This window comes from Talaromyces amestolkiae (assembly GCF_001896365.1).
Source record: "Talaromyces amestolkiae strain CIB chromosome Unknown scaffold10.1, whole genome shotgun sequence".
Lineage (NCBI taxonomy): Eukaryota > Fungi > Ascomycota > Eurotiomycetes > Eurotiales > Trichocomaceae > Talaromyces > Talaromyces amestolkiae.
The window spans coordinates 1,284,774-1,308,161 of NW_024468046.1; the positions used below are offsets into that span (position 1 = coordinate 1,284,774).

At 47.5% G+C, this 23,388-nt stretch overlaps 7 protein-coding genes across 7 annotated transcripts; 4 read left to right on the top strand and 3 right to left on the bottom strand.

Annotated features, from left to right (window-relative positions):
• Positions 1–442: 442 nt before the first annotated feature.
• BHQ10_005930 (uncharacterized protein) lies at positions 443–1,960 on the top strand (the record flags this gene model as incomplete). The annotated part of the gene is made up of 1 exon (XM_040878460.1): positions 443–1,960. One exon carries the CDS (start codon positions 443–445, stop codon positions 1,958–1,960), a length of 1,518 nt encoding a protein of 505 aa, XP_040734434.1.
• A 1,367-nt stretch (positions 1,961–3,327) lies between these two features.
• Positions 3,328–7,006, top strand: BHQ10_005931 (uncharacterized protein; the record flags this gene model as incomplete). The annotated part of the gene is made up of 8 exons (XM_040878461.1): positions 3,328–3,787; positions 3,838–4,107; positions 4,162–4,719; positions 4,771–5,166; positions 5,220–5,600; positions 5,654–6,429; positions 6,480–6,885; positions 6,945–7,006. The coding sequence occupies 8 exons, from the start codon at positions 3,328–3,330 to the stop codon at positions 7,004–7,006; spliced, it is 3,309 nt and encodes a 1,102-aa protein (XP_040734435.1).
• Positions 7,007–7,721: 715 nt separating this feature from the next.
• Positions 7,722–11,256, bottom strand: BHQ10_005932 (uncharacterized protein; the record flags this gene model as incomplete). Its single annotated transcript, XM_040878462.1, has 4 exons — positions 7,722–8,112; positions 8,174–8,468; positions 8,523–11,028; positions 11,086–11,256. The coding sequence occupies 4 exons, from the start codon at positions 11,254–11,256 to the stop codon at positions 7,722–7,724; spliced, it is 3,363 nt and encodes a 1,120-aa protein (XP_040734436.1).
• Positions 11,257–11,788: 532 nt separating this feature from the next.
• On the top strand, positions 11,789–12,729 carry BHQ10_005933 (uncharacterized protein; the record flags this gene model as incomplete). The annotated part of the gene is made up of 4 exons (XM_040878463.1): positions 11,789–11,835; positions 11,888–11,894; positions 11,950–12,256; positions 12,323–12,729. 4 exons carry the CDS (start codon positions 11,789–11,791, stop codon positions 12,727–12,729), a joined length of 768 nt encoding a protein of 255 aa, XP_040734437.1.
• A 227-nt stretch (positions 12,730–12,956) lies between these two features.
• On the bottom strand, positions 12,957–14,141 carry BHQ10_005934 (uncharacterized protein; the record flags this gene model as incomplete). The annotated part of the gene is made up of 8 exons (XM_040878464.1): positions 12,957–13,192; positions 13,243–13,283; positions 13,340–13,349; positions 13,402–13,450; positions 13,504–13,829; positions 13,894–13,904; positions 13,962–14,074; positions 14,127–14,141. 8 exons carry the CDS (start codon positions 14,139–14,141, stop codon positions 12,957–12,959), a joined length of 801 nt encoding a protein of 266 aa, XP_040734438.1.
• A 381-nt stretch (positions 14,142–14,522) lies between these two features.
• On the top strand, positions 14,523–17,237 carry BHQ10_005935 (uncharacterized protein; the record flags this gene model as incomplete). The annotated part of the gene is made up of 5 exons (XM_040878465.1): positions 14,523–14,564; positions 14,619–14,735; positions 14,785–14,838; positions 14,897–16,908; positions 16,964–17,237. 5 exons carry the CDS (start codon positions 14,523–14,525, stop codon positions 17,235–17,237), a joined length of 2,499 nt encoding a protein of 832 aa, XP_040734439.1.
• Positions 17,238–17,892: 655 nt separating this feature from the next.
• BHQ10_005936 (uncharacterized protein) lies at positions 17,893–22,950 on the bottom strand (the record flags this gene model as incomplete). The annotated part of the gene is made up of 6 exons (XM_040878466.1): positions 17,893–18,201; positions 18,263–18,645; positions 18,697–18,803; positions 18,852–19,240; positions 19,290–19,638; positions 19,694–22,950. 6 exons carry the CDS (start codon positions 22,948–22,950, stop codon positions 17,893–17,895), a joined length of 4,794 nt encoding a protein of 1,597 aa, XP_040734440.1.
• Positions 22,951–23,388: the final 438 nt, after the last annotated feature.

A 23,388-nucleotide genomic window follows, 5' to 3' on the forward strand; every position in this document is an offset into this window, starting at 1 on the left:
GTCGGAATACTCGAATGCGATGGTTGTCAAATATCGTTGGGTAGAATTTCGCTCGAAAATTGAAGCTTAAACTTGCCCCCACTTTATTGGGTCGGTGCCTTAGACCTGCCTGATTGCGGGCGCTTCCTTTGGCTAATTCCCGCGGTCTCTCTAGCCTCTACTATGGGTAACTAGTCTTGCTTCTAGACTCTCCAAGAGTCTGCCAACACCAGATGACACTCACAGAGCGTCATGCTCGGTCAAGTCTCCGAAACTACAGCAGCTAGGAAAAATTCCGCTAATTACTAATTCATGAAGGAGTCTTTCATTAATCAGCTTGGATCAATGATGGCATAAGTTAGCTTTTTTGTAGTCTTCTTAAGATCAAACGTCGCCCCGAGACTCTCAAGCTGCTATCTATAGCACATTATATACACCCATGCGTTAAACAGAGTCACTCAAGATGGCATCGCATTTCGCCGCCTATTTCGAGGTAGAAAGCTCCCATCATGTCACAAGTCCAGCTGCCGTACTTCGTCGCGATGACCAAATTTCCACTGCAACTTCCAGCAACCATGAACTGGTAGAGCTGCAGTCAACTGGCTCAATCGTCCAGAGACCCGGGGCCTTTGCATCATCCCCAGGATTCGATGATGCAGGACTTGACAATGCATCACCACTTGATCCAGAAAGCCTCTCTCCAAGACCCGGATCTCCCAAAGGCGAGCCCGGCGTGTCAGCGTCACAGCTAGTTTCAACCGACATAGTGCCGAGCATCAATAACCCAGCAAGGAACAAATGGCGCATTGCTAGTGCCTGCTGCATGTTCTTATCCAATGGGATGAGTGACAGCGCACCTGGTGCTCTGATTCCATACATGGAGCAGGACTTTCACATCGGCTACGCTATCGTATCGCTCATCTTCGTTACCAATGCACTAGGCTTCATCCTCGCCGCACCCTTGACGCATTGGCTCGAATCTCGATTTGGTCGTTCCAGAACTATAATGATCTGCCAGGTTCCTTTATTTACCGGCTATTTGATTATGGTGTGCAAGGCACCATTTCCGGCCGTCGTATTCAGCTATTTCCTGATTGGACTTGGTGTCGCAGTCAACCTCGCGCTGAACAATGTCTTTATAGCAAATTTGGCGAACGCTACTGAGCTGCTGGGGATCAATCATGGGTTTTACGGTGTCGGAGGTACAATAGCGCCCTTAATTGCAACGGCCCTGGCGTCGAACGGAGTGCATTGGACGTTCTTCTATATCATAAATCTGACATTTGCCGCCATCAACCTCTTATTTGCGGGATGGGCGTTCAAAGGGTATGAGACTGACATGCCTGTTCAAGCCCTGGCTGGGCAGATTCAAGATGTCGAAGGATCTCCAAAGAAGAAAAACTTGATATGGAAAGCAGTCAAGACAAAGGCCACATTGTTGGGCGCACTCTTTATTTTCGCCTATCAGGGAGCAGAAGTTTCGATCTCTGGGTGGATTGTTTCCTTTTTGATAAATTACCGAAACGGAGACCCAGCTCATGTGGGATATGTTAGTGCGGGCTTCTGGGCGGGCATTACCGTAGGCCGTTTTGTGCTGTCCTATCCTGCGAGACGACTTGGGGAAAGGCTCGCAGTATTCTTCCTTGTGGGAGGTGCAATTGCTTTTCAGATCATGTGTTGGCTCATCCCAAATATCATTGGGGAGGCCGTCATCGTTGCAATTGTTGGCCTACTCCTAGGTCCGATTTATCCCTGTGCAACGGTCGTTTTGAACAGACTCCTGCCCAGAGACATTCAAACAACTTCTCTAGGACTCGTCAGTGCAATGGGAAGCAGTGGAGGTGCCATTGCACCGTTCGTTACTGGTATACTCGCCCAGAGCGTGGGAACCGTAGTCCTGCATCCTATCTGCTTGGGGTTATATGGTGCGATGATCCTCACGTGGATGCTCTTGCCTCGGACTTCAAGACGTGAGGATTAGGGCGATACTGCCGATGCCGTCCATAACATAGGTTCTATTATGTTTTATGCACCGAGGCACTCTGAATACTTCGTTGGTAAAGTCATTTTGGGGAATATTTCATAATCTAATGACTAGTCAAGTACACACTTCGCATCTCCTCAAGTAGCAACTGCTTATAGCATTCTATCCTCGCATCTAAGGGTGTATACGTGATTTTTCTAACAGATCTACGCAGATCAGATCTCGAGTATTTCTATGTGCGTCAAGAATGTGCATCCTCCAACCCCTAGAAAGAAAACCGTGTACAATTCAGAAACGCGTCGTATGGACCTCAGCCGCATCGAAAGATTCGGTTCTCAAAAGTGCGTAACGAATTCCAAAGGCGCCCCTGTAAGGATTGAGAAAGAATGAGACCGAATAGTGGCTGGTGTCTCCATAATGAATCATGATCCAGAGTGTAGAGCGTGGCTTAGTCGCCTTCCCCACTGCGTATTTTGTAGTAACTGCGGCTCCCGGTGTTTCCTGTCCTGACGGACGTCGTCTGCTCTTGCCTCTTCTTCTTCTTCTGTGTCTTAGGCTTCTCTTCTTTTCTCTCCTCCCAAAACACCACCTTCACCAAACTTCCCTCGTCCCTAGATCTCCCAAACCGCTCTCACATATCGTACTGTGCGCACACAACCCTGCCTGCTCGCCAATATCAAGCCTTCGAAACGGGCGCTATCATTGGTCGACTCCAGGCACTAACCTGACGAGTGACGACTCCTCCACCCCTCCGCCCCTCCAACCCTCCACGACTCGACAACTTGACGTCTGTACCGAAAGTGAAACCACTAGCATTATACCTCACGGTCGATCACACCCTCCTCTCCTGTCTGTTGAGCCCAATATATCTATTGATGACCTAATGCCATTACACGGTGCGACGTATCAGCACTAGCGAGCCCGAGGAAGGTCACATCATCATCATACTTGCCAGTACGTATTGTTTATTTTCGGTTTTCTCGTCTTGACACTGCGACAAGCCCACTGCACGCGACCTCATTTCGGCCTGCGATTGATGAGGCTTTCTGGAATCATTATTGAGAACGACAAATCAATTACATTGCAATTTTATTCCCTTTGAAAGATGATAAGCAGCCTAACATTTGCTTTCATAGTTCTCGCATTTTGACTCGAGTCCATATCGCTACTGCATTCGCCCTCACCTCGACTCGGAGCGGCGGTGGCTGTGCTTCCGTTCACCCCTTTCTCTACAGCGCGTCTAAGGACCGTGGAAGATTCACGAATACATAGATCGACTACTTCAATAATAGCGCTAGTCGCCTGTGATAATATAGCAGTTTTTAATCCAGCGACAGCCATCAAACATAAAAAATATCATCAACATGGCTGACGACGAGCTTATCGCCTCAGTCTACCACAAGATTGAACGAGAAAAAGCCCTCATAGCTGCCGCAACGAACCTCAGACAATCCACCGATAATCCAACGGTACAGCGACAAGCCGACGGGCAGATGCGCGAAGGCCGCAGGAATATTGCATACTTAGAAGACAAGCTTAGAGAATTGAAGTATCGCAAAGATGGTGCAGCGACATCCGGAGCACCTCAGTTACCACCATTAGGAGCTGCTGGTGATCAACGCCGGAATGGTGGATACGATGCTCCTGCGCCGCCTCCAAAGGATCCCAGGACGGGCTACCCGGGCGACACAGGTGACTATGGAGATCCAGGTCCAGGAGGGTATAGTCAAGGAGGCACTGGCATGATGCCTTCTCGTGCCCCATTTGCCGACCCTCGACCGGATGCCGCCATCCCTAAGGCGCGGCCAAACTACAGCAAACTCGGTATGATGATTTGACGTGTAAGCTGTTGTCGAGATACTGACTTGTACTAGATCTTATAAAATATGACACGCCTTATCTCGGTCCAAAGATTCAACTGATGTTGTCGCAACTCGAGTTCAAACTCAGTGTAGAAAAACAGTATAAAGCAGGTATTGAAAAGATGGTTCGTCTTTACCAAGATGAAGGTGACCGAAAAAGCCGCGCCGATGCTGAAGGACGTCGCATTGAGAGCAATCAAAAAATCCAGTTGCTAAAGCAGGCTTTGAAGAGATATGAAGACTTGCATATTGATATTGAAAGCTCAGCCGATAACGCGGACGGTATGCGTATACATTGCCATATGATTTAGATCATCTTGCTAATGCCATAGCCAGACGACAGTATCAATGCGCCTAATATGCGGAAGCCTCTGACTGGTCACTTAACATTACGCATACATTCAGTTCAAGATGTCGATCATGCCGCAACTTCACGATTTTCGAGAGGCCCCGAGACTTTTGTTGTAATCAAGGTTGAAGATGCCATCAAAGCACGCACCAAAGCCTCTCGAAACGATAGGTGGACAGACGAAACATTCAACATCGATATCGATAAGGCCAATGAGCTTGAGCTCACGGTTTATGACAAGTCGGGAGACAGGCCAACTCCTATCGGCATGCTTTGGATGCGCATATCAGATATCGCCGAGGAAATGCGACGGAAGAAGATTGAAACCGATCTAGCCTCGAACGGCTGGGTTTCTGCAGATAAAATGAGCCAAGGAGCATCGGGACGCTCGAACCCAAATGCGCCGTTGAGCCCTACTGGTGGTCACGGCCAACCTCAGCAACCTGGGAACGCACCTAGTGGCGCAGGCCCAGGAAATGCTGTTCTGATCGATTCGTGGTTCGCATTAGAGCCTGTGGGTAGAATTCATATGCAAGTCAGCTTTGGTAAGTTTGAAAATCTATTTCTTGTATATGTGACTGTCTAACTGGATTTAGCCAAACAATTGAAGGATCGCCGACCTTTTGATATTGGTCTGAATCGACAAGGTGCGGTTCGTCAAAGAAAAGAAGAAGTCCACGAGAAACAAGGACACAAATTCGTTACCCAGCAGTTCTATAATATCATGCGCTGTGCGCTCTGCGGAGAGTTCCTTAAGTATGCAGCCGGCATGCAATGTGAGGATTGTAAATACACGTGCCATCGCAAGTGCTATCCGAAAGTTGTTACAAAGTGTATCAGTAAAGCCAACTACGAAACCGATCCTGATGAGGAGAAAATCAATCATCGCATCCCGCATCGTTTCGAGAATTTTGCCAACATCTCGGCGAATTGGTGTTGTCATTGTGGTTCTCTTCTGCCTTTTGGTCGGAAAAATGCAAAGAAGTGCACAGGTATTACTCTTCCGCCGCTTTTAACCTACTTTTCATACTAACGAGCATAACAGAATGTGCTCTTACCTGCCATACTTCCTGCGCCCATCTGGTTCCAGACTTTTGTGGCATGTCTATGCAAACCGCGAATGAGATTATAGAAGCCCAGATACGGATGAAAAACCTCAATATGAATAAGACCTCCCCAGTCGGCTTATCAAATCGCAACCTACGGGACAATGCGCCTGCTCCTTTGGCCCCTATGAAACCCTCGGATTACGGAAGACCACCATCTTCACAAGCCATCAGTGCTGCGACCACCTCTTATCCATCACCTCAATCACCTACTACCTCATCTAGGCAAAATCTTCCTCCTAGAACATCCTCAATCGAAGCTCAGAAAGCCGCAGAGGCCGCAATTAGTGGCATGCGACCACCATCTCAGCCAAGCCAAGGTTCGTTTGTTTGCCTCATGTTGCAAATCTTCCTGCGTACTAACGAGTGACAGACCATCGGCTCSCACAGTCACAACAACCCCCTATTCGTCCCTACAATCCAGCGGCATACGGCGACGTTATGAGGCAAGAGCCTCCTGCAGGTCCCATGCCCACACAAAAAATTCCACCCTATCAAGCAGCGCCTCCTCAACAAATACCACCACCTCAGCCTCAACCCGTACCTCAACCTCAAACTCAGGCTCCTATCGTGGCTCAACAACCAGCTCCCTCAAAAGAACCTTCTACCCGAGGTCCAAGAATCGGACTGGATCACTTCAACTTCCTTGCTGTTCTTGGAAAGGGTAACTTCGGTAAAGTCATGCTTGCCGAGACGAAGACAACAAAGAAACTCTATGCTATCAAGGTTTTGAAGAAAGAGTTTATCATTGAAAACGATGAAGTTGAAAGTATGAAATCCGAGAAACGGGTTCTCCTTATCGCCAATAAGGAACGACACCCCTTCTTGTTGACGCTGAACGCTTGCTTCCAAACAGAGACGCGGGTTTACTTTGTCATGGAATATATTAGCGGTGGTGATTTGATGTTGCATATTCAAAGAGGACAGTTCGGTCTGAAGAGAGCGCAATTCTACGCTGCTGAAGTCTGTCTAGCGTTGAAGTATCTCCACGAAAATGGTGTCATTTACCGTGATCTGAAACTCGACAACATTCTTTTGACTTTGGACGGACATATCAAGATCGCCGATTATGGTCTATGTAAGGAGAATATGTGGTATGGAAGTACTACGAGTACATTCTGTGGTACACCAGAATTCATGGCTCCTGAGGTAATTCTATTTTGCAAATGAGCTTTGATAAGAGACTAACTCGAGTACAGATTCTACTCGATAAGAAATATGGACGAGCGGTTGACTGGTGGGCATTTGGTGTGCTGATCTACCAGATGTTGCTTCAACAATCTCCTTTCCGTGGTGAAGATGAAGATGAAATCTACGACGCTATTCTTGCAGATGAACCTCTCTACCCCATTCATATGCCACGCGATTCTGTCTCTATTCTTCAAAAATTGCTCACCCGTGAGCCTGAGCTTCGACTTGGATCAGGTCCCACTGATGCGCAGGAGATCATGTCGCATGCATTTTTCCGAAATATCAACTGGGATGATGTCTATCACAAGCGTATTCCTCCGCCATTTATGCCTACGATCACCAGCGCCACCGATACGAGCAACTTTGACCAGGAGTTCACCAGTGTCACTCCTGTCCTTACTCCCGTACAGTCTGGTAAGTTATCATTGATCTTGTTAAAAGTTAGTACCATTATTGACTGTATGTGCGTACAGTCCTTTCGCAAGCTATGCAAGAAGAGTTCCGGGGTTTCTCCTATACCGCAGACTTTGCTTAGTATTTTTGCCTCCATGACAATTAATACACTGAAGGGCGCGGTACAATGTTCATTCGTCCATTTGGCTCACTTTCATCTTATTAGCCTGTACGAAGATGCCTGAGAGACGACGATACTGTTCTTTTCCTTGCTCTTGCTTTTTCTTCCTTTTATCAGCTAATGGTTTTGTCTTGAAATATACGCCACATTTTGACGTTTACAATGGATGTATGTTTCCTTGAAAAGAGGATTTTAGATGACTTTTAATATATTACTTCGTTCCATTCTGAGAATCGAACACAGTCTATCTATGTACAGTCTGTTGTCTACCTAACAAACCTCTAAACACTTTTTATTAGCTCGCCTCGCAATTTCTCAACAACACCTTTCAACTCTTTCGGTGGCGCAGTCCAATCCTCATCTTTGACGATATCAGACTGTGTCGTCATAAACAATGAATCAGAGACCGCAATACGGATCTGTGCGCCATATTGATTAGTCTCGTCTCGTGCAAATGATGAGGTAGGGGATTAATATAAGATATACTTTTGGATAGGGATGTAACAACATCGCAGTAAGTTTCTTCAAAATGTCTGTCCTCAACTCAGGTGCGCGCGAGAGTGCTGCGTACACCTTGACAGCGCCTTCCAGTCGAGGGATGTTGGATGATTTGAAATGCGCTTTTTGCGCGAGGAGAAAGAGTTTTTTGAGGCTTTTCCCATCATGAAGGGTTAGCTCAAGATATAGCGATAAGGGAATTAAAGAGAAGTACTTGCCAGGCTTTATTCGCTTGAATTTCCGGTTTAGAGATGTACGTATCCACCAAAAAGGCGGAAATCTCCAATGCCGGGATAGTGTATCGATCATCGACCAGATTCGTCTCGAGGATAGTCACCAAGTCTTCGATGAGTCTGTTGGTCCATTCATGCTTTGTCTCGTCTTTGGCTTGTGTTTCGATAAAGTCGATTAATGCGAAGCGAGAAGATTGAATCAGACCCTCGGTTCCGGCGCTGGCGGACGTTATGAGACCCTGCACAAGGGGGCGGCGGAGGGTGTCGATGTGTAGGAGTTTGAGGAGTTGATGGAAGTAGTTGAAGGAGGAAACTTGGCTAAAGTGTTCGAATGTTCTGTTGTCGACCGAATCAGCAAGATGTGCCATGGTGTGAGTTTTTCTGTGAATCTACGTACCTCTCCATAGGTGGTAGGTGGGAGGCATGCCCCCAGTACTGCTGCAAACAAGTCCATGCTTGGAATCGCACTTTGTCTAGCTTTTCGGCTGCCAGTCTACAGAGACATCCGATAAATCGATCAATGTATGTGGCTGCTGCGTTGGGCGTGTCACTACTGGTTTTGGCCTGATCTAGAACAATCTGCACCGCTTGGATGGCTTCGATCCTGATAAAAGATCCGATATCTCCTCGACGGTCTGTCGTGTAATCGGTCAGGAATTCGACGATGTGGTCCGCTAAGTAGTCCGAAATTTCTGCTCAATTGTTAGCTTCTGATAATCAAAGAAAGGGGCCTGCCATAGACGCACGAATATTCGGCAAAACACCACTTGCTAGACACTGCACGGCCGAAACCCTCTTCTCGATAAACTCTTCATCCCTGGTACAATGGATCAACTCCTTGATGATAAATGAACGAATATTGCTACCGTCCGGCAATCGATGGAACACCGCACCCAACGCAGAGATTTGACCACGTCCACTTGCTGATTTCCAGCTGGCTTGAATATTGCTAAGCCAGCCGTATACGGTTTCTTCCTGTTTACCAGAGGGAAGGATACGGAATAGATGTGATGCAGCTGCAGATGATGCTTTGATTGCGAGGTCCTCGCCGCGGGATATGCACAATAACAGAGTTTCTAATGCTTTCTCGAGAAGGGGTCCAGGAACACTCTCTTCGAGCAAAAGTGTCCCTACAGCACAAGCAAGAGATGCGATTAGACATGATATGGCTTCGGCGGTGAGTTCTGGTCGTGCAGTCTGTTGCGTGAGATCGTCCTTTGTTGGACCATGTGATGAACTGAATATCTCCCATAGTCGCAAGACCATTTCCTTTACGGTTGCTGCATCCTCATGTTCTGTGTTAGATTGGTACACGGAAGTAAAAGAATCAACAACGGCAGCATAAGCCAAGAAACACCCGTGACGGGTTTCCACATCAGTCGGCGCAATAGTCAATAGCCGTGAGTTCAAGCGCTGCAGGACAGTATGAATCGATTTAAATGAATCCTGTTTGCACAATGCACCAAGAGCCGTCGCTGCAGTCCGGCGAGATTCAGCATCTGATGACCCTATTCCTCTCCAGAAGAGTAGGGAGTTAACCAGAGGACTCCAATATGCACTATCAATCAACGCAGCACCCTGCGCAACTTCAATCATGGCTTTTGAACGTCGTGCCACGGCGTGATAATCAACGACTTGTACAAGTGGAATACCTTCAAGGATAGTATCAGGATGGCGACCAATCAATTCTTGCAGGGCAGCAGAAGCACCGCGACGAATGTTACCCGATGGATCTACACAAGCAGCGCATACCAGTTCCACAGCCAACATCTGTAGAATAGTACGCTCTTCTTGCTCGGTGGGTGCTTTGACGGTACCAGTGCTCAAAGACAGCAGTTCCTTGGTGGTGTACTTGCGTGACACGGCCCATATACCGAAGCAAGATGCATCGCGTACACCAGTTCCGACGGAACTACCAGTAGCAGATCTTTGTTCAAAATCCAGACCCGAAACAAGAGCTTGCAGAATTTCAGGTAATTGACGAGGAGGGGGAGCTCTTCGGAAGAGAAGGTGGGCAAGAGTGAGAATCAACCCCTGCCAGCGTTGTGGATCAACGGCACTCAGATTGCGCTTCAAGGCTTTCATGTCCATGCTCTGGGCTGCGTATGCTGTAACCAGGCCCCCGTCGTTCTTTTGATACAGGATGTCTTCATTCAGTGAACCGGTTACTGCATCTACAACATCCGCACTCATATCCGCATCCAACTTTAGTGCTACCACAGCAAGGGCTTTGCTTGCAGCAAACCTGACAGGCATATCCTTGTCAGCCAGGGTCACTAAAAAGAAGTCGATTGATTCTTCCAGTATAAACGAAACTTTTTCCTCCGGTACGTGAGGATTGCCTTTTTCCGCTAGAGTTAAAGCCAGTGTTGCAGAAGTCCTTAGAATCTTGACGAGCATCTTTCGTGCTGAAGCAGAAGACCTGATATTTGTACAGATTGCCGAGTCCCCTTGCGCTATGCGAAGGGTCTTGTCAAACAGTTGGGTGACCAACGGAGCCAGGTCCTCTACCTGTCCGGATACCCCCAGTCTCGCAAGAAATGACAAGACACCTATGCATGTATATACCGGAGGAAGTGTTTCGCTCTCGGCGGGKGGTTGAATGACAGAGAAAGCCCAGTCAGTGAGGACATGTAACAGCCCAAGTCGTTGCATATCCGGCCGCAGAACCAGTCTAGCTAAGAGTAGCGTTGCTGCCTCTCGCTCTTTTCCGGCTGTGTCTACATAGCGAACAGCAATGGAGATGATTGCCTTGGCAAGTCGGGGCGAATTCGCTGGAATCGACTCCAAGATCTTGGTATCATCGTACGGTATCGGGATATCATCAGATGATATCGATGCTAGGTCAAAAGGAGCGAGCAGTAAATGAGAGAGCCATAGTAGCATGACATAGCGTTCCTCCCATTTGAGTGGCTGTACTGTGATGCCGGTTGCCGCTGGTCTAGGCTCTTCATCAGACTTTATAGAGTCCCACTCAATGAAGACACGCAGCATCAAGTCTAGATACTTGGGCTCGTTGTTGAGGAATCGGCTGATAACCTTGACGCCGCGCACTTTGCAAAAGGTGTACAACAGTCTGCATATTGATCTTGGCAAAGGAACAATTTGCGTTTGAGAAGGGGCTCTTCCTTTAGTTGACGCATAAAACTGGCGATATTTAGTCAAGTAGACCAAGAATGCATCAACAAGCTGGGACAGAAACGGCTGCAGCTTGGAGTCAAGCAACTGAGGCCATTCTTGAAATCTTTCCAGCTGTTGTCAAATCAATAAAAGCTGTGCCGGCGTTATTGGTAATCGATATTCACTCACCACCTCAGTCAACCGACTTTCTTTCGGGACCTGCGACCATCTATGCACAGTCTTCTGGGACTGTGCTGTATTTTGCTTCCATAAGAGCGGGGTCAGTTTGTCTTCGAACTCCTCCAATAAATCTCCAGATGCGCGTTGGAACTTGATATCTCTATCATCGGGTGCGTCCATTTGTCGGCTACTGTAGGGTTTTTGGACGTTTTCGAATGTTACAGTGGCCCGTGTGAAGGATCATGGGGATGAATCTGAGTTGGCAGATATATCTTCAATATAAACAGTCCAGACTCGAAAGGGGATAAGGTGCTGCGCCACGTGATTGATCGGCCACGATGAGTCTCTTCATGGATGGGAAAATGACTAACGTTTCTCGTGCGAAGGGCAAGAAACATTGAAATTGGAAAAAGAAATCGACGTCAATCATTGAATGAATTATTACCAATAAAAAATGCAAAAAGAAAGCGAATTCACATGCATCATCCGTGAATCGAACACGGGCCTCATCGATGGCAACGATGAATTCTACCACTAGACCAATGATGCTTGATGTTGGAATTCATATTTTTGGCAATATCAAGTTTGATTAATGTACATAACAGTGTCTCTCAGATACTCCGCAATTTCTCTGTCTACGGTGCAGTATCGCAAACTAAAGAGCTCCCATAATCAAGACTTTTGGAGAGATTCGCAATTTTTCACGAACACCATGGCAGCAGTAGCTGCGTCAGGATCTGGGAATCCCCCTAACCCCACGTACGTTTCATCACTCATTCACTAGTATGCCCTTTTGCTAACTTCTTTGTAGGGTTTATGTGAGTCCGAAGCTTCGCGAATTACCATGCTTGAATCTAACCGCCTCTCGTTCAGGTTCACAATTTAGAAGAGCGCGTTAAGATCGATGATTTGAAAGAAGCGCTTGCCGAAATCTTTTCCGAATATGGCACTATACTCGAGATCGTCGCAAAGAAGAATCTAAAAGCAAAGGGACAGGCATTCATCGTATTCGACAATGTTGAGTCCGCACAGCGAGCTATCGAGGAAGTCAACGGATTTGACTTACTTGGTAAACCCATGTCTCTCGATTTTGCGAAAACGAGAAGCGATGCTACGGTCCTGAGGGAAAGTGGCTCAGATGAGTTTGAAGCTCATAAGAGAAAGAGGTTGGCTGAGAAGGGTGAGCCAATTAGGCATTCTATTCTTTTATAGAATATCTGTCGCTGACACCTTTGTATCATTTTAGAACGAAAACAAGCCCAAGAAGCACTCGAAGCACAGAAGAAGTTGAAGCGGCCGGCGGGKGTAGTACCTGTACCGGCAGAGGCTGGGAGACCAGCAAAAGCAGCTCGTGGAACTGGACTCAAGCCTTCCACCGGGGCAGCTGCCGCAGTTATTCCCGACGAATACCTACCTCCAAACAAGATCCTCTTCTTACGAGAGTTGCCAGAAGATGCCGACTCTGATATACTTACCGGTATATTCGGTCGTTTCGAAGGTTTCCGTGAAGTTCGTCTGGTGCCTGGCCGCAAGGGTATCGCTTTCGTCGAATATGAAAATGAAACGGGGGCTATCAGTGCGAAAGAAGCGACATCTGGAATGCCAATGGGTCCGAATGGAAAGCCTATTCGTGTAACGTACCAGCGACAATGATGTTATTTTGTGCATGGTTTCAAGATTTGCGCGGCGTTCTCTGGTATATGTTATAGGAAGGCATTTTTATTATTCTTATTACTGGAAAAAGATCTTCTGCCATGGTGAATATGTGCCCTGAATATGATGAATACAAACTCGACGAACATCAAAACAATAGTAACCTAGTCAAGCGCCATGAATATGAATCCGATAAACAATGATTACATCAGCTCGATATAAGCTCTTTAAAAGATGACGTCCTCGTCTTCTTGTCCAAGCACATCGGTCGTCTCTGGCTCTTCCTTTGCTGTAACAGCGGCAGCACCCTTCGGCTCTTCAGCTTTCGACTTCTCGGCTTCTTGTTGGCGCTTTGCAAGGATCTCTGCATCTTGGGCAGCCGTGTCTCTTTGCTTCTTATTTGAGACTTTCTTAAGTCGGTAAAACTCTTCTCGATCAAGTTCGTCGAGTTCCGAGTTGATGTCTATATATAGTTAGCGTATGCCAGATAGAAACAAGGTAGAATTGACCGACATTTAATGGTGTTCTCCGTACGAGGGATGATGACGTGCTCGCTGCTATATGTTAGGCGAATCTGAGGTATATGCCAAAGGTTTGTGATATGTCTTACATAGCGTTTACTAGACAGAACGTTAGCAACGACTTATATTTTCATATAAGGAATGCACATACCTCTTCTGTTTACTACTTTGATCACTTCGTCCAAAATCACGAACGCAGTCTGTTGCAACGATTAGCCCCTGAAGCAACATGGATACCGTCTAGGACACTCACTTGCAAGCTAGCAAGCTCGACAAGAGTTTCTACTGCCCGCGCATATGTCTCTCGTGATCGCTGTACTTGCTGTCCTCCCTTGCCTAGACCGGTCAAGCCAAAGTCGTTTGTATTCTCTGAAATGACACTTTCAAATTGTGGAAGCAGGACACCGGATACGTTCTCCTGTTTCGTTCGGACGCGGAAGCGAGCTGATTTCGCTGACTCTTGGATTTGAAAGCCAATATCTCCACCAACCGCATATGTAACTTCAGCTAGAGAGAAAGCTGCAATCTGCATAACACGTCCCATTTTCCTCTTTGCTTCATCAATTCGTCTTGTGATCTCTATGTCCGGTTAGCGATTGCGGGGATATAGATGGCTTTAGCTTCAGCTTTTTTGAAGGCATACCGCGAAAGCGTCTGTGGAGAATTCAAAGTCAATAATGATAATAAAAATCCAAAGGGGAGGTCATGTACTTGGTTAAAGCTTCACTCTTTCTCTTCAGCAAACTGTGGCCTGTTTCAGCACCCTTGAGCTTACTCTTCATCAACCCGAGGGTCTGGCGGGTCGGAAAGACAGCTTCGCGACCCTGTTGAAATCAGCATGCAAGTCTGGAATACACGGGAAATAGGTATACTCACCACTGCGCCAGACATGGTTGCGGATCAATCAGTTATCTCTTTTCCAGTAGATCAAGCAGCAAGTTGATATTGATGCTGTCCGTATGATGACGGTGTTGGAGTCGACCGATTGCAAGAAGCTCGGGCCCTCCGCTCTGATTGGAGCATGTGCCCTAGGCATCATAAAGGCACCAAGGCCGAAAAGTGATGCCGTCCCGCTCGTATTTATCACGTGACCTCTAATCTCTCACGTCAAGAGTTACAGAGCCTGCCCGACGACAATCTTTTTGAGAAATCGACTCCGTCCAATCTCCATCCGTCCCTCGCTACATTGATCGCGTTGCGGTCCTGTCCGTGAGCCTGGCAAACATGCCAGGCGCCTTATTGCCTCCTAGATCGCAGCGACATCACGCACAGATGGAGCGAACGTCAGCAGCAGAGCCAGACCTCTACCTCATCGTGAGTATTTCTGTCGCGGCCGTATCCGGAAATTGACTAATGAAGTGTTTACAGTCGAGCGAGGATACCATTTATGAGCAGGATCTGCTGCGGGATCCTGGCAGTATAAAGCCATGGCTGTCCTACATCGAGTACAAGCGCCAGAATGGGACGCTTTATGAGCAGTCTTTTGTATGTTTTTCCCCGTCAATTTCGTGTTCACTACTAACATATGATATAGATCATGGAGCGCGCCTGCAAGCAACTTCCGCGATCCTATAAATTATGGAAGATGGTAAGTCTCTGACGGTCTTTACCAGCGATGGATTCAGGGTATATTAACCTTTTACCAGTATTTAGAATTCAGAATCAACCATCTCCGGGGGCGCAATCCTGCTATACATCGTGCTGAATATCAGAAAGTGAATACGCTATTCGAACGGGCCCTGGTCCTACTCAACAAGATGCCTCGGATTTGGGAGATGTTCCTTGCTTTCCTGCTGAAGCAACCAGTAGTTACATACACTCGTCGCTCATTCGATCGCGCACTTCGAGCACTGCCTATTACCCAGCACAGCCGTATCTGGAAGCTCTACAAGGCATTTGCCAATTCGGTCTCTGGGTTTACTGCGGTACAGATATGGCGGAGATACATGCAGGTTCGCCCTGAAAATGCGGAGGACTACATCGAACTGCTCGTGGAACTGGGACATTACACATCGGCTATAAAGAAGTACATGGAGATTCTTGATAATTCGAGCTTCCAGTCGAAGAAGGGCAAGAGCCAGTTCCAGCTGTGGAGTGAGATGGTTGAGCTTCTCGTAAACAAGGCCAAGCACATCGATACCACAATTAACGGAGGGATTGACGTTGATTCTATTATTCGAAGCGGTATCTCTCGGTTCTCTGATCAGCGCGGTAGACTCTGGGTCGGCTTGGCGACGTATTGGATCACAAAAGGCAACTTTGAGAAGGCTAGGGATAGTTTTGAAGAAGGAATTACTAGCGTCATGACAGTACGGGACTTCACCATGATCTTTGACTCATATGTCGAGTTTGAGGAGTCAATCATCGGAACACTCATGAGCCAAGCAGAATCTCGTTCGAAGAAAGGCAAGGTTGATGAGGATGCAGACTTTGATTTGGATCTGCGCATGTTGCGATTCGAGCAGCTGATGGATAGACGCCCGTTCCTTGTCAATGATGTTCTCCTGCGACAGAACCCGAACAACGTCGTGGAATGGGAGAAGCGAGTTGCACTGTGGGGAAATAATGTCAGCGAGGTCGTCAATACTTACACTGCTGCCATTGCTGCTATCAATCCCAAGAAGGCACATGGAAAGTTTCATGAATTGTGGGTTAACTACGCCAAATTCTACGAGAACGGAGGGAATATTGATACCGCACGAATCATTTTCGACAAAGCTGTCAAGGTTCCCTTCAAGACGGTAGCAGAGTTGGCGGAGACTTGGTGTGAATGGGCTGAGATGGAATTGCGTAGTGAGAATTTTGATCAGGCGGTTGCTATCATGGCCAAAGCGACTCAGGCTCCAAAACGCTCGACAGTGGACTATTTTGACGAGACTCTATCGCCTCAACAACGTGTGCACAAGAGCTGGAAGCTTTGGAGTTTTTACGTGGACCTCGTCGAGAGTGTCAGCACTCTTGACGAGACTAGAAAGATTTACGACAGGATCTTCGAGCTTCGAATTGCTACGCCACAGACCGTCGTCAATTACGCCAACCTTCTGGAAGAGAACAAGTATTTCGAAGAGTCGTATAAGGTCTACGAGCGTGGTTTAGACCTGTTCAGCTACCCCGTTGCATTCGAGCTGTGGAATTTGTACCTGACAAAAGCTGTTGATCGAAAAGTCAGTGTTGAGCGTCTTCGCGACCTTTTTGAGCAAGCACTCGATGGCTGTCCTCCCAAGTTCGCCAAGGTCTTGTACTTGATGTATGGCAATCTGGAAGAAGAGCGTGGCCTTGCTAGACACGCTATGCGTATCTACGAACGTGCCACACGAGCAGTATCCGACGAGGATCGACTCGAAATGTTCAATTTCTATATTACCAAATCCGCATCTAACTTTGGGCTCACATCAACCCGCCCAATATACGAACGCGCCATTGCTGCTTTACCGGACCACGAAGCCAAAGATATGTGCCTGAAGTTCGCTGAAATGGAACGCCGCCTTGGTGAAATCGATCGGGCACGCGCTATCTATGGCCATGCATCTCAATTCTGTGACCCGCGTACCAATGCCGGCTTCTGGCAGAAATGGGAAGCATTCGAAGTGCAACACGGTAACGAGGATACATTTAAGGAAATGTTGCGTATCAAGCGAAGCGTTCAAGCTCAATACAAGTAAGCTTATACCCTGCCCTTTCGTTTCTGATGTCATACTAACAAGCATTCACAGCACGGACGTCAACTTCATCGCCTCCCAAGCTATTGCACGTAGCCAACAACAGCGCGCCCAGAACGGAGAAGCAGATAAAGACGACGAAGAAGACCAAGAACGCGCAGACGCAATGGCAGCATTGGAACGCCAGGCTCGTGCCCCCGTCGGCTTCGTTGCTGCCAGCTCCGGCCCAGAAGGCGGAAATCGCCCTTCGGCAGCTGCGACTACCGCGCCTCCAGCGAACGTTAATCCAGATGCCATTGATCTTGGTGACGAGGATATGGAAGATTAGTCGAGCTATCTTGGCCGTGTAACACGCATTACCAGTCAACTCATCTAACCTTCTCCTTCCATTTTTACTTTGTACCTTGCTACTACTATTACAGTAACTCTTGCATACCAGAACCAGGCGTTAGATTTTCCTCTTATCGGCTTTTTACTCTATTTTCCAGAACGTCACGTTCCCTTTTGTGCTCGTTCCACTCTTTGTCATACTAGTTTCTAGTTCTCTTTTGTCTGATATCTGGCTAGCTAAATAGACCGTTGAGTTGAATGCGAAGTATTATTCGTGCTCAGCCACATATTGCAGATTACTATGTATATGAAAGAATTGTCTGAGAGGAATTTTAGAATACATAGTGGTTATGTGATGTCAACTGATGATCGCTCTGTCTGTTTCAAAACGTAAAGGAGAAGATTATGAGCGCGCCAACAGTTTTTGAGCGAGATGGTACAAGGACATGCAATGGTGTATCAAGTAAGCGACGAGACAGAAATGGTACAAGGACAGGAAAGGAAGGAAAGAAATTGAACGGAAATCGACATTTTGAGCAATTCATTCTAATTGCTTATGGTTCATTATATATAAAAATTTCGTTAGCCCCTGAAATTCAGTGAGGGAGTAGAAGCTTTCGTCCAGATAGCCGGTATGAGAGAGTAGTTCTTGTTCAGTCGATGTCGGCTGGACTCGGCGACGGTGAGGATTGTTCTTGCTGTTTTTCATTTGAGTCGTCGTGAACAGTGGCCTTTTCAGCGTGTTCTTCGCTGTCTTCATGGGAGGTGGTGGGAACATCTTTCAGGGGTTCAGAGACCGGGAATAATTCGCTGAACAGATTGGGCAGGAAACGGTCAAGACGTTTCTTGGTTTCAGTCCAAATCCTTTGTTTATTGGCGTCGCTGGTAGGTGGCGGGGTGAGATGACCACTGTCCGCCATAACGAGAAGTATATTCTTGATGCTTTCGGGGATTGCTTCCTCCTGTGTAAGGATTTCACTAATTAGTACCTGCCTCAGAAGGAGAAGAAAGGATAGTCCATACCAAAGCATCGCCTTGGCCACTATTCATCATCCTATCTAAGATGTCCAGTATCTTCAACCATAGGTCGAGCATGCCACCAGAGCTGGATAGCTGATCCAGATATCGAAGGAAGATCTTGCAGACGAGTGTGGCGGCCTGAACACGAGTCTCACTCATACCTATTGGATCTGAGTGGTATACTTCAGGCTTCAGCAGACGTAAGATGAGAGGGAACAGGACCTCGTCGAATATCGACGTCCATTTGTCATCATTCTCAGATGCAAACTCTAAGGACACGAGAGAGCGCTGAAGCGTAGAGATGGCTTGGTGTCGGATATCTCGGCAAGGATTGGTACATTGCATCGTCAAAGATTGGAAAATCGGAGACCAGTACGCAGCCCAAGCTGATGCACGTTAGTGAAATGTCGATATATGTGCCTGGAAAATAGACGCACCTTCACTCCTCTCTAGATGGGACTGTTTAATCAAGCTAGGTGTACGACTTGTCAATTGGTAGATGATACCAATCGCATGTATACCCCTCAAGACCGTGTCGTTCTCACTGATATTGTTAGTATCGACCACATTGATGCCGAACATCACGACTTACGTTGGCTTTTCAGGCTTGCCGCCTCTGGAACGACGCGCATTGGCATCTCGCCTACGCTCTTCAGCAGCTCCTATACTTCCGGCACTTGCAAAGTCATTTGCAAGTGCAACGGCTGATTCATAGTTATCTGACGAAATTGCTGGAGGGCTACTCTCGACGATGCCTTTGAGTATATCGAAGACAATGGGAGCAGACACAGCCTGCGGGCGCAAGCGTTGTAAGATGGACCAAAAGTCGGGCGATATGACTATTTCCCTTCTCAATAACTCTGACTCAGCAATGCATCGTGATAAACTGTTGAGAATTGGAGTTGCCGACATTTCCAATATATCTTGGTCAAAGCTGGAAATGGCATGCAAGATCACTGGAACTCGCATGAATGGTTGTTCCTAAGAAATGTGAGTGTGAGTTATATTTGACAGCGAGGTATCAACTTACATAGCTCAGACGGAGTAGATTTAGTAGGTAATATAAGACTCGAGAGACTATAAGGGGGTGAACGTTCCTAGCATCTCGGACGATACCTTGTAAAGACCCTGCTAGATTTTCGCCAACAGATTCTATGGTCTCCGCATCCCGAATTGCTAGAACAGTGGCCAACTCCAACGTATACAGCATACCAGGGTTGTAGCCAGGCGACGTCAAATCGGTCTTCGCGCTGGTAGGTCGTGGTCCAGCAGATGATGGGCGCTCGGTCTTAACCACAATAACAGCGGAGGCATTTTCTTCTGGAAGTTCCAATAGCAACGCATCAACAAGGTTGGATAATGAGGATTGAGGTAGTGATCTGTCAGCGTAGTTAGCATCTAGAAATAGTGATAGAGGTGTGAATGACGGCATACGTGAGATTATTCAGCATGTCGCTGATATTGCAAGCGTCTATACAGTCGATTGTGCAAAGAGTGTTATCAAGCTCTTCATCTGACGGCTCTGGTGGATCGTCGGCAGCGTAGCTTGACAGGTACGAGGTGAAGGCTGATAGTAGACCAGTTTCTCCTCGAGACTCACGCTCGACGACCTGTGACGGAGGCTGAAGCGGAATTGGTGTTATATCAAAATTGGAGATAAGACTATCCGCGAAGGGCGGAATGAGCGCATTAATGAATAAATTGTGAAGGATTCGAATTACGTATTTCCAACTTTGCCCGACAGTAGCCTCGTTTCCAGTCAAGACTCTGAATAGAACCACAGTGGCTAATTGAGCCCTGAAGTCTCGACCAAATTTGACAGCCAGCTCGCTGACCATGACGGCTTTCTTACCTACCTGCACCTCAGTATTGAGAGAAGTGCTCGGCGGATTTTCTGTCGCAAGTGTGCTGATTGATGCAAGACAATAGATGATACGGTCAAGTACTTCTGTCAAACCATACTTGGCTGCAATTTGGGCGCATTGGTCGAAACCTTGGACCACTCTTGAAAACACAGCATCATCGGATGCGGACATGAAGACGTATGAAAGTGTAGCAACGATGGGTCGCCAAGTGGCAGAAAACATCTCCGCGTCGTAAATATTAGTGTCACATATTACCAGCTCTCCGGCAGCTGGTGTCTTCATCAGCATCTCCCGCCAAGCAAAATCGAAAGCATGTTTGTTCTCGTGTTCATCAGGAAGAATAATCTCGTTATGCTTGATGGAATCATAGATGCTTTGTAATTCATCTTGGTCGAAATCCTTGCCGCCATTCACTCCTCTGAGATTTCTTGAGAAATCCACGCAAGTCATGCGGTCAGCATTCTTGACATTTGGATTGTAAAGATTAGTGTTCAGCATAATGATGCCGTAAATCAAAACAAAAAGAGCATCCTTGTCTGCAATTCCCTCAGGCTGTGCTTTCGCCATGTATATCTCGGAGAAAAATGTCACTATCCTTTCGATTAATGGCGATTCACCTGGTAGTCGAAACGAGCCAAGAAGTTCACGAAGAGCCTCAATAACAGATTTGCCAGCGAAGTCAAACAAGTTTATAAAGGCTGCCAATAGTTTTTCATTTTGTTTCTTAGCAATGAATTCACCAAGGATTTTCTTTGAGATACGGGTGGTGCCCTTCAAGAAGCGAGCAACAAGTTCAGGATCGTCGTTATTTTCAATAATACCTTGTGAAGTAAGATACGCAATTCCAGCTTTGGGGTCTTCGTTAAACTTGGTAGCGCCTCGCACAATGACTTTTTTCCTCTGTCGTTGGCTCTTGAGCTTTTCCGGGTCTGGATAGCCTTCGTATTGAGGTTCATCATCAAGCCTATCGGCGATAAATTGTATATAGCCTAGAAGAGAATCGAGGCACAAGGGTGGCACATTCGTAGTGCTCCAGGTAGCCGAGTCTGGAAACGCGTTTCGGGAAAGCAATCCTACCATGTCTTCACAAAGGTCCGMCCGATCTACTTCACTGTCGTAATTAATGAATAATTCCACCATAAAACCCGGCATACGAGCTAAAACACCAATGCTCTCAACCATTGCCTCTCGAGCTTCTGGCTTTCTGGAACCGCCCTCTAAGCCCAATCTTTGCCTATCTTGCACGGGAACAGGTGTCTGCGCGCGGCCATCGCCAGGTTGTCCTGGGAGCGGTTTGACGAGTTTCGGCGCTTGCGGAACACCCTCGTATAGCGATGGATTGATGCCGGGTTCCCTCGGAATATCAACTCGAGGATGAAGACAGGCAACGAGGTATGACAGATAAAGTTCTTGTTGCAGCTTCAAGACTGAACGGCACGTTGAGAGCAGCGTTCCAGCCACCCTCAGAGAAGCATTCAGAATTGCCATATTCTCCGAACGTACCAGCTGAAAGAGATGACGACACAAGTCATCTTCTGCAAGGGCTGCAAGAGTAGGATGTCGCGCAACAGAAGGACCCGAGACTTCGAGTGCAACGTCGATTATCCGCAGAGCCATGACCCGCATGGTATCAGTATGTTGTGAATTATGTGGATCTAAGAGATCTATTAAGACACGGAATAACTCTCGAATAGACAGTATGCCGTAAGGTAGTGCTTCAGCTGCTTCCGACTCCTCATTTTCCGTCGCTGTAGCTGTTGGTGTCTCGCCGTTTGTCGTAACTTTGGGTTCCTCGTTGCTTGTGCGTTCCTTCTCTTCCTTCTCAACTGCTATAGTATCAGAACCCATCGTCGACGGATGCTGAGGAATGACCGTATCTCCATTGACAGCAGGGTCCATTTTGAGGTTGGCCAAGTCATCCTCGATCTGACGCTGCTGATTTTGAGTATCGTCATGAAATTCCTCGATGTCGATTGCGGATAACCGGACAAATATCACCTGGCACATATTGATCATGGACATTTCGGCTGACCGGCGAAGCAATTCTGATAGACGGTTCTGACAGCACATACTCAATCCTGTTTCCATCATTTCACAGACACTCTCATCTCCGAGAAGCTCGCCTTCCGGTCGTGACAGCATTCCTTCCATCAGCTTGAGAATTCTCAACAGAACTACTTCGTCGGCAACGGTATCGCTGGCCTCAAAGCGACAGTGTGTGATTGCAGCTGATAGCAGTTGCATTGCTACAGAGATACGAGGAGAGTGACGGTTGACAATATCGTATGCGAGAAATTTGGTGACTGCCACCAAAGCCAGGGAGGTAATCGGCGCGGATGTAGACGACGATCGAATGACCTGTAGGAATGGATGTAACAACGCCGGGGCATCAAAAGCCCTGATGTCTCTGCATGACTTCAAATCACTCCGCAAGCGAGTAAATGCGGATATCAATGGGTTGTCTTGGATGCTCTTCCCTTTCTTACCCCTCAGCCCCCATCGATTGGCCAACGCAAAATCGCCATCGCTAGATATTTGTAATTTATCTGAAGAGCCCCTTTTGTTTCCAGAGACACCGCTTCTCGAGCTTGGAATGGGGGAGGTTGTGATGTCGCGGTCGCTACCTTTGGTTGAGCCGCTGCCGCCGAGAATGGCAGCCACGGAGGAGTGAGCCCAGCGGGCATGTTTCCGCATAGCCGAGGTGACGGTGATGCATTCTGTTGTCACCAGGGACACAGGGTCCACCGATATAGGGAGGGTGTAATCCGCCATCATGGACGGGGTCGGTGGATGGCGAAGCGAGGACAACATTTCTGATCTGGCCATCTGGCGGGATCTGTTATGGCTGTCGATATCTCGGCCAGGCTCCATAAGCTCCTTAGCTCCGCCGCCCGCGTGCCCGCATAGCTCCCGTTTGGGTTTAGCGTAGCTGACTATGTTCAATACGCTTCTTTCTCATCAGTCGTTTACTGTGATACTCACTTGTAGTGCTTGTATCTTAGTGAAGAGATCTAGCTGGCATGTCTCTACTTACGTGCTTCAGGGAGTGGAAGGTAGTCGACCAGAAGGCGGTTGCCATTCTGCCTACCTGGGTCGGGAGGAAGGTGCGATGGAGATGCACTGGACTCCAGGTAGCTCCTTCCTCCTTACATCATGAGACACTATCGTCTCAACATCTATCCTGCCTATGCCTAGGTACTTCTTTGAAGTCCATCAATAATTGGATCCCTTCTTTGGAGTATGAGAAGAGCGGTCAGCCCCATT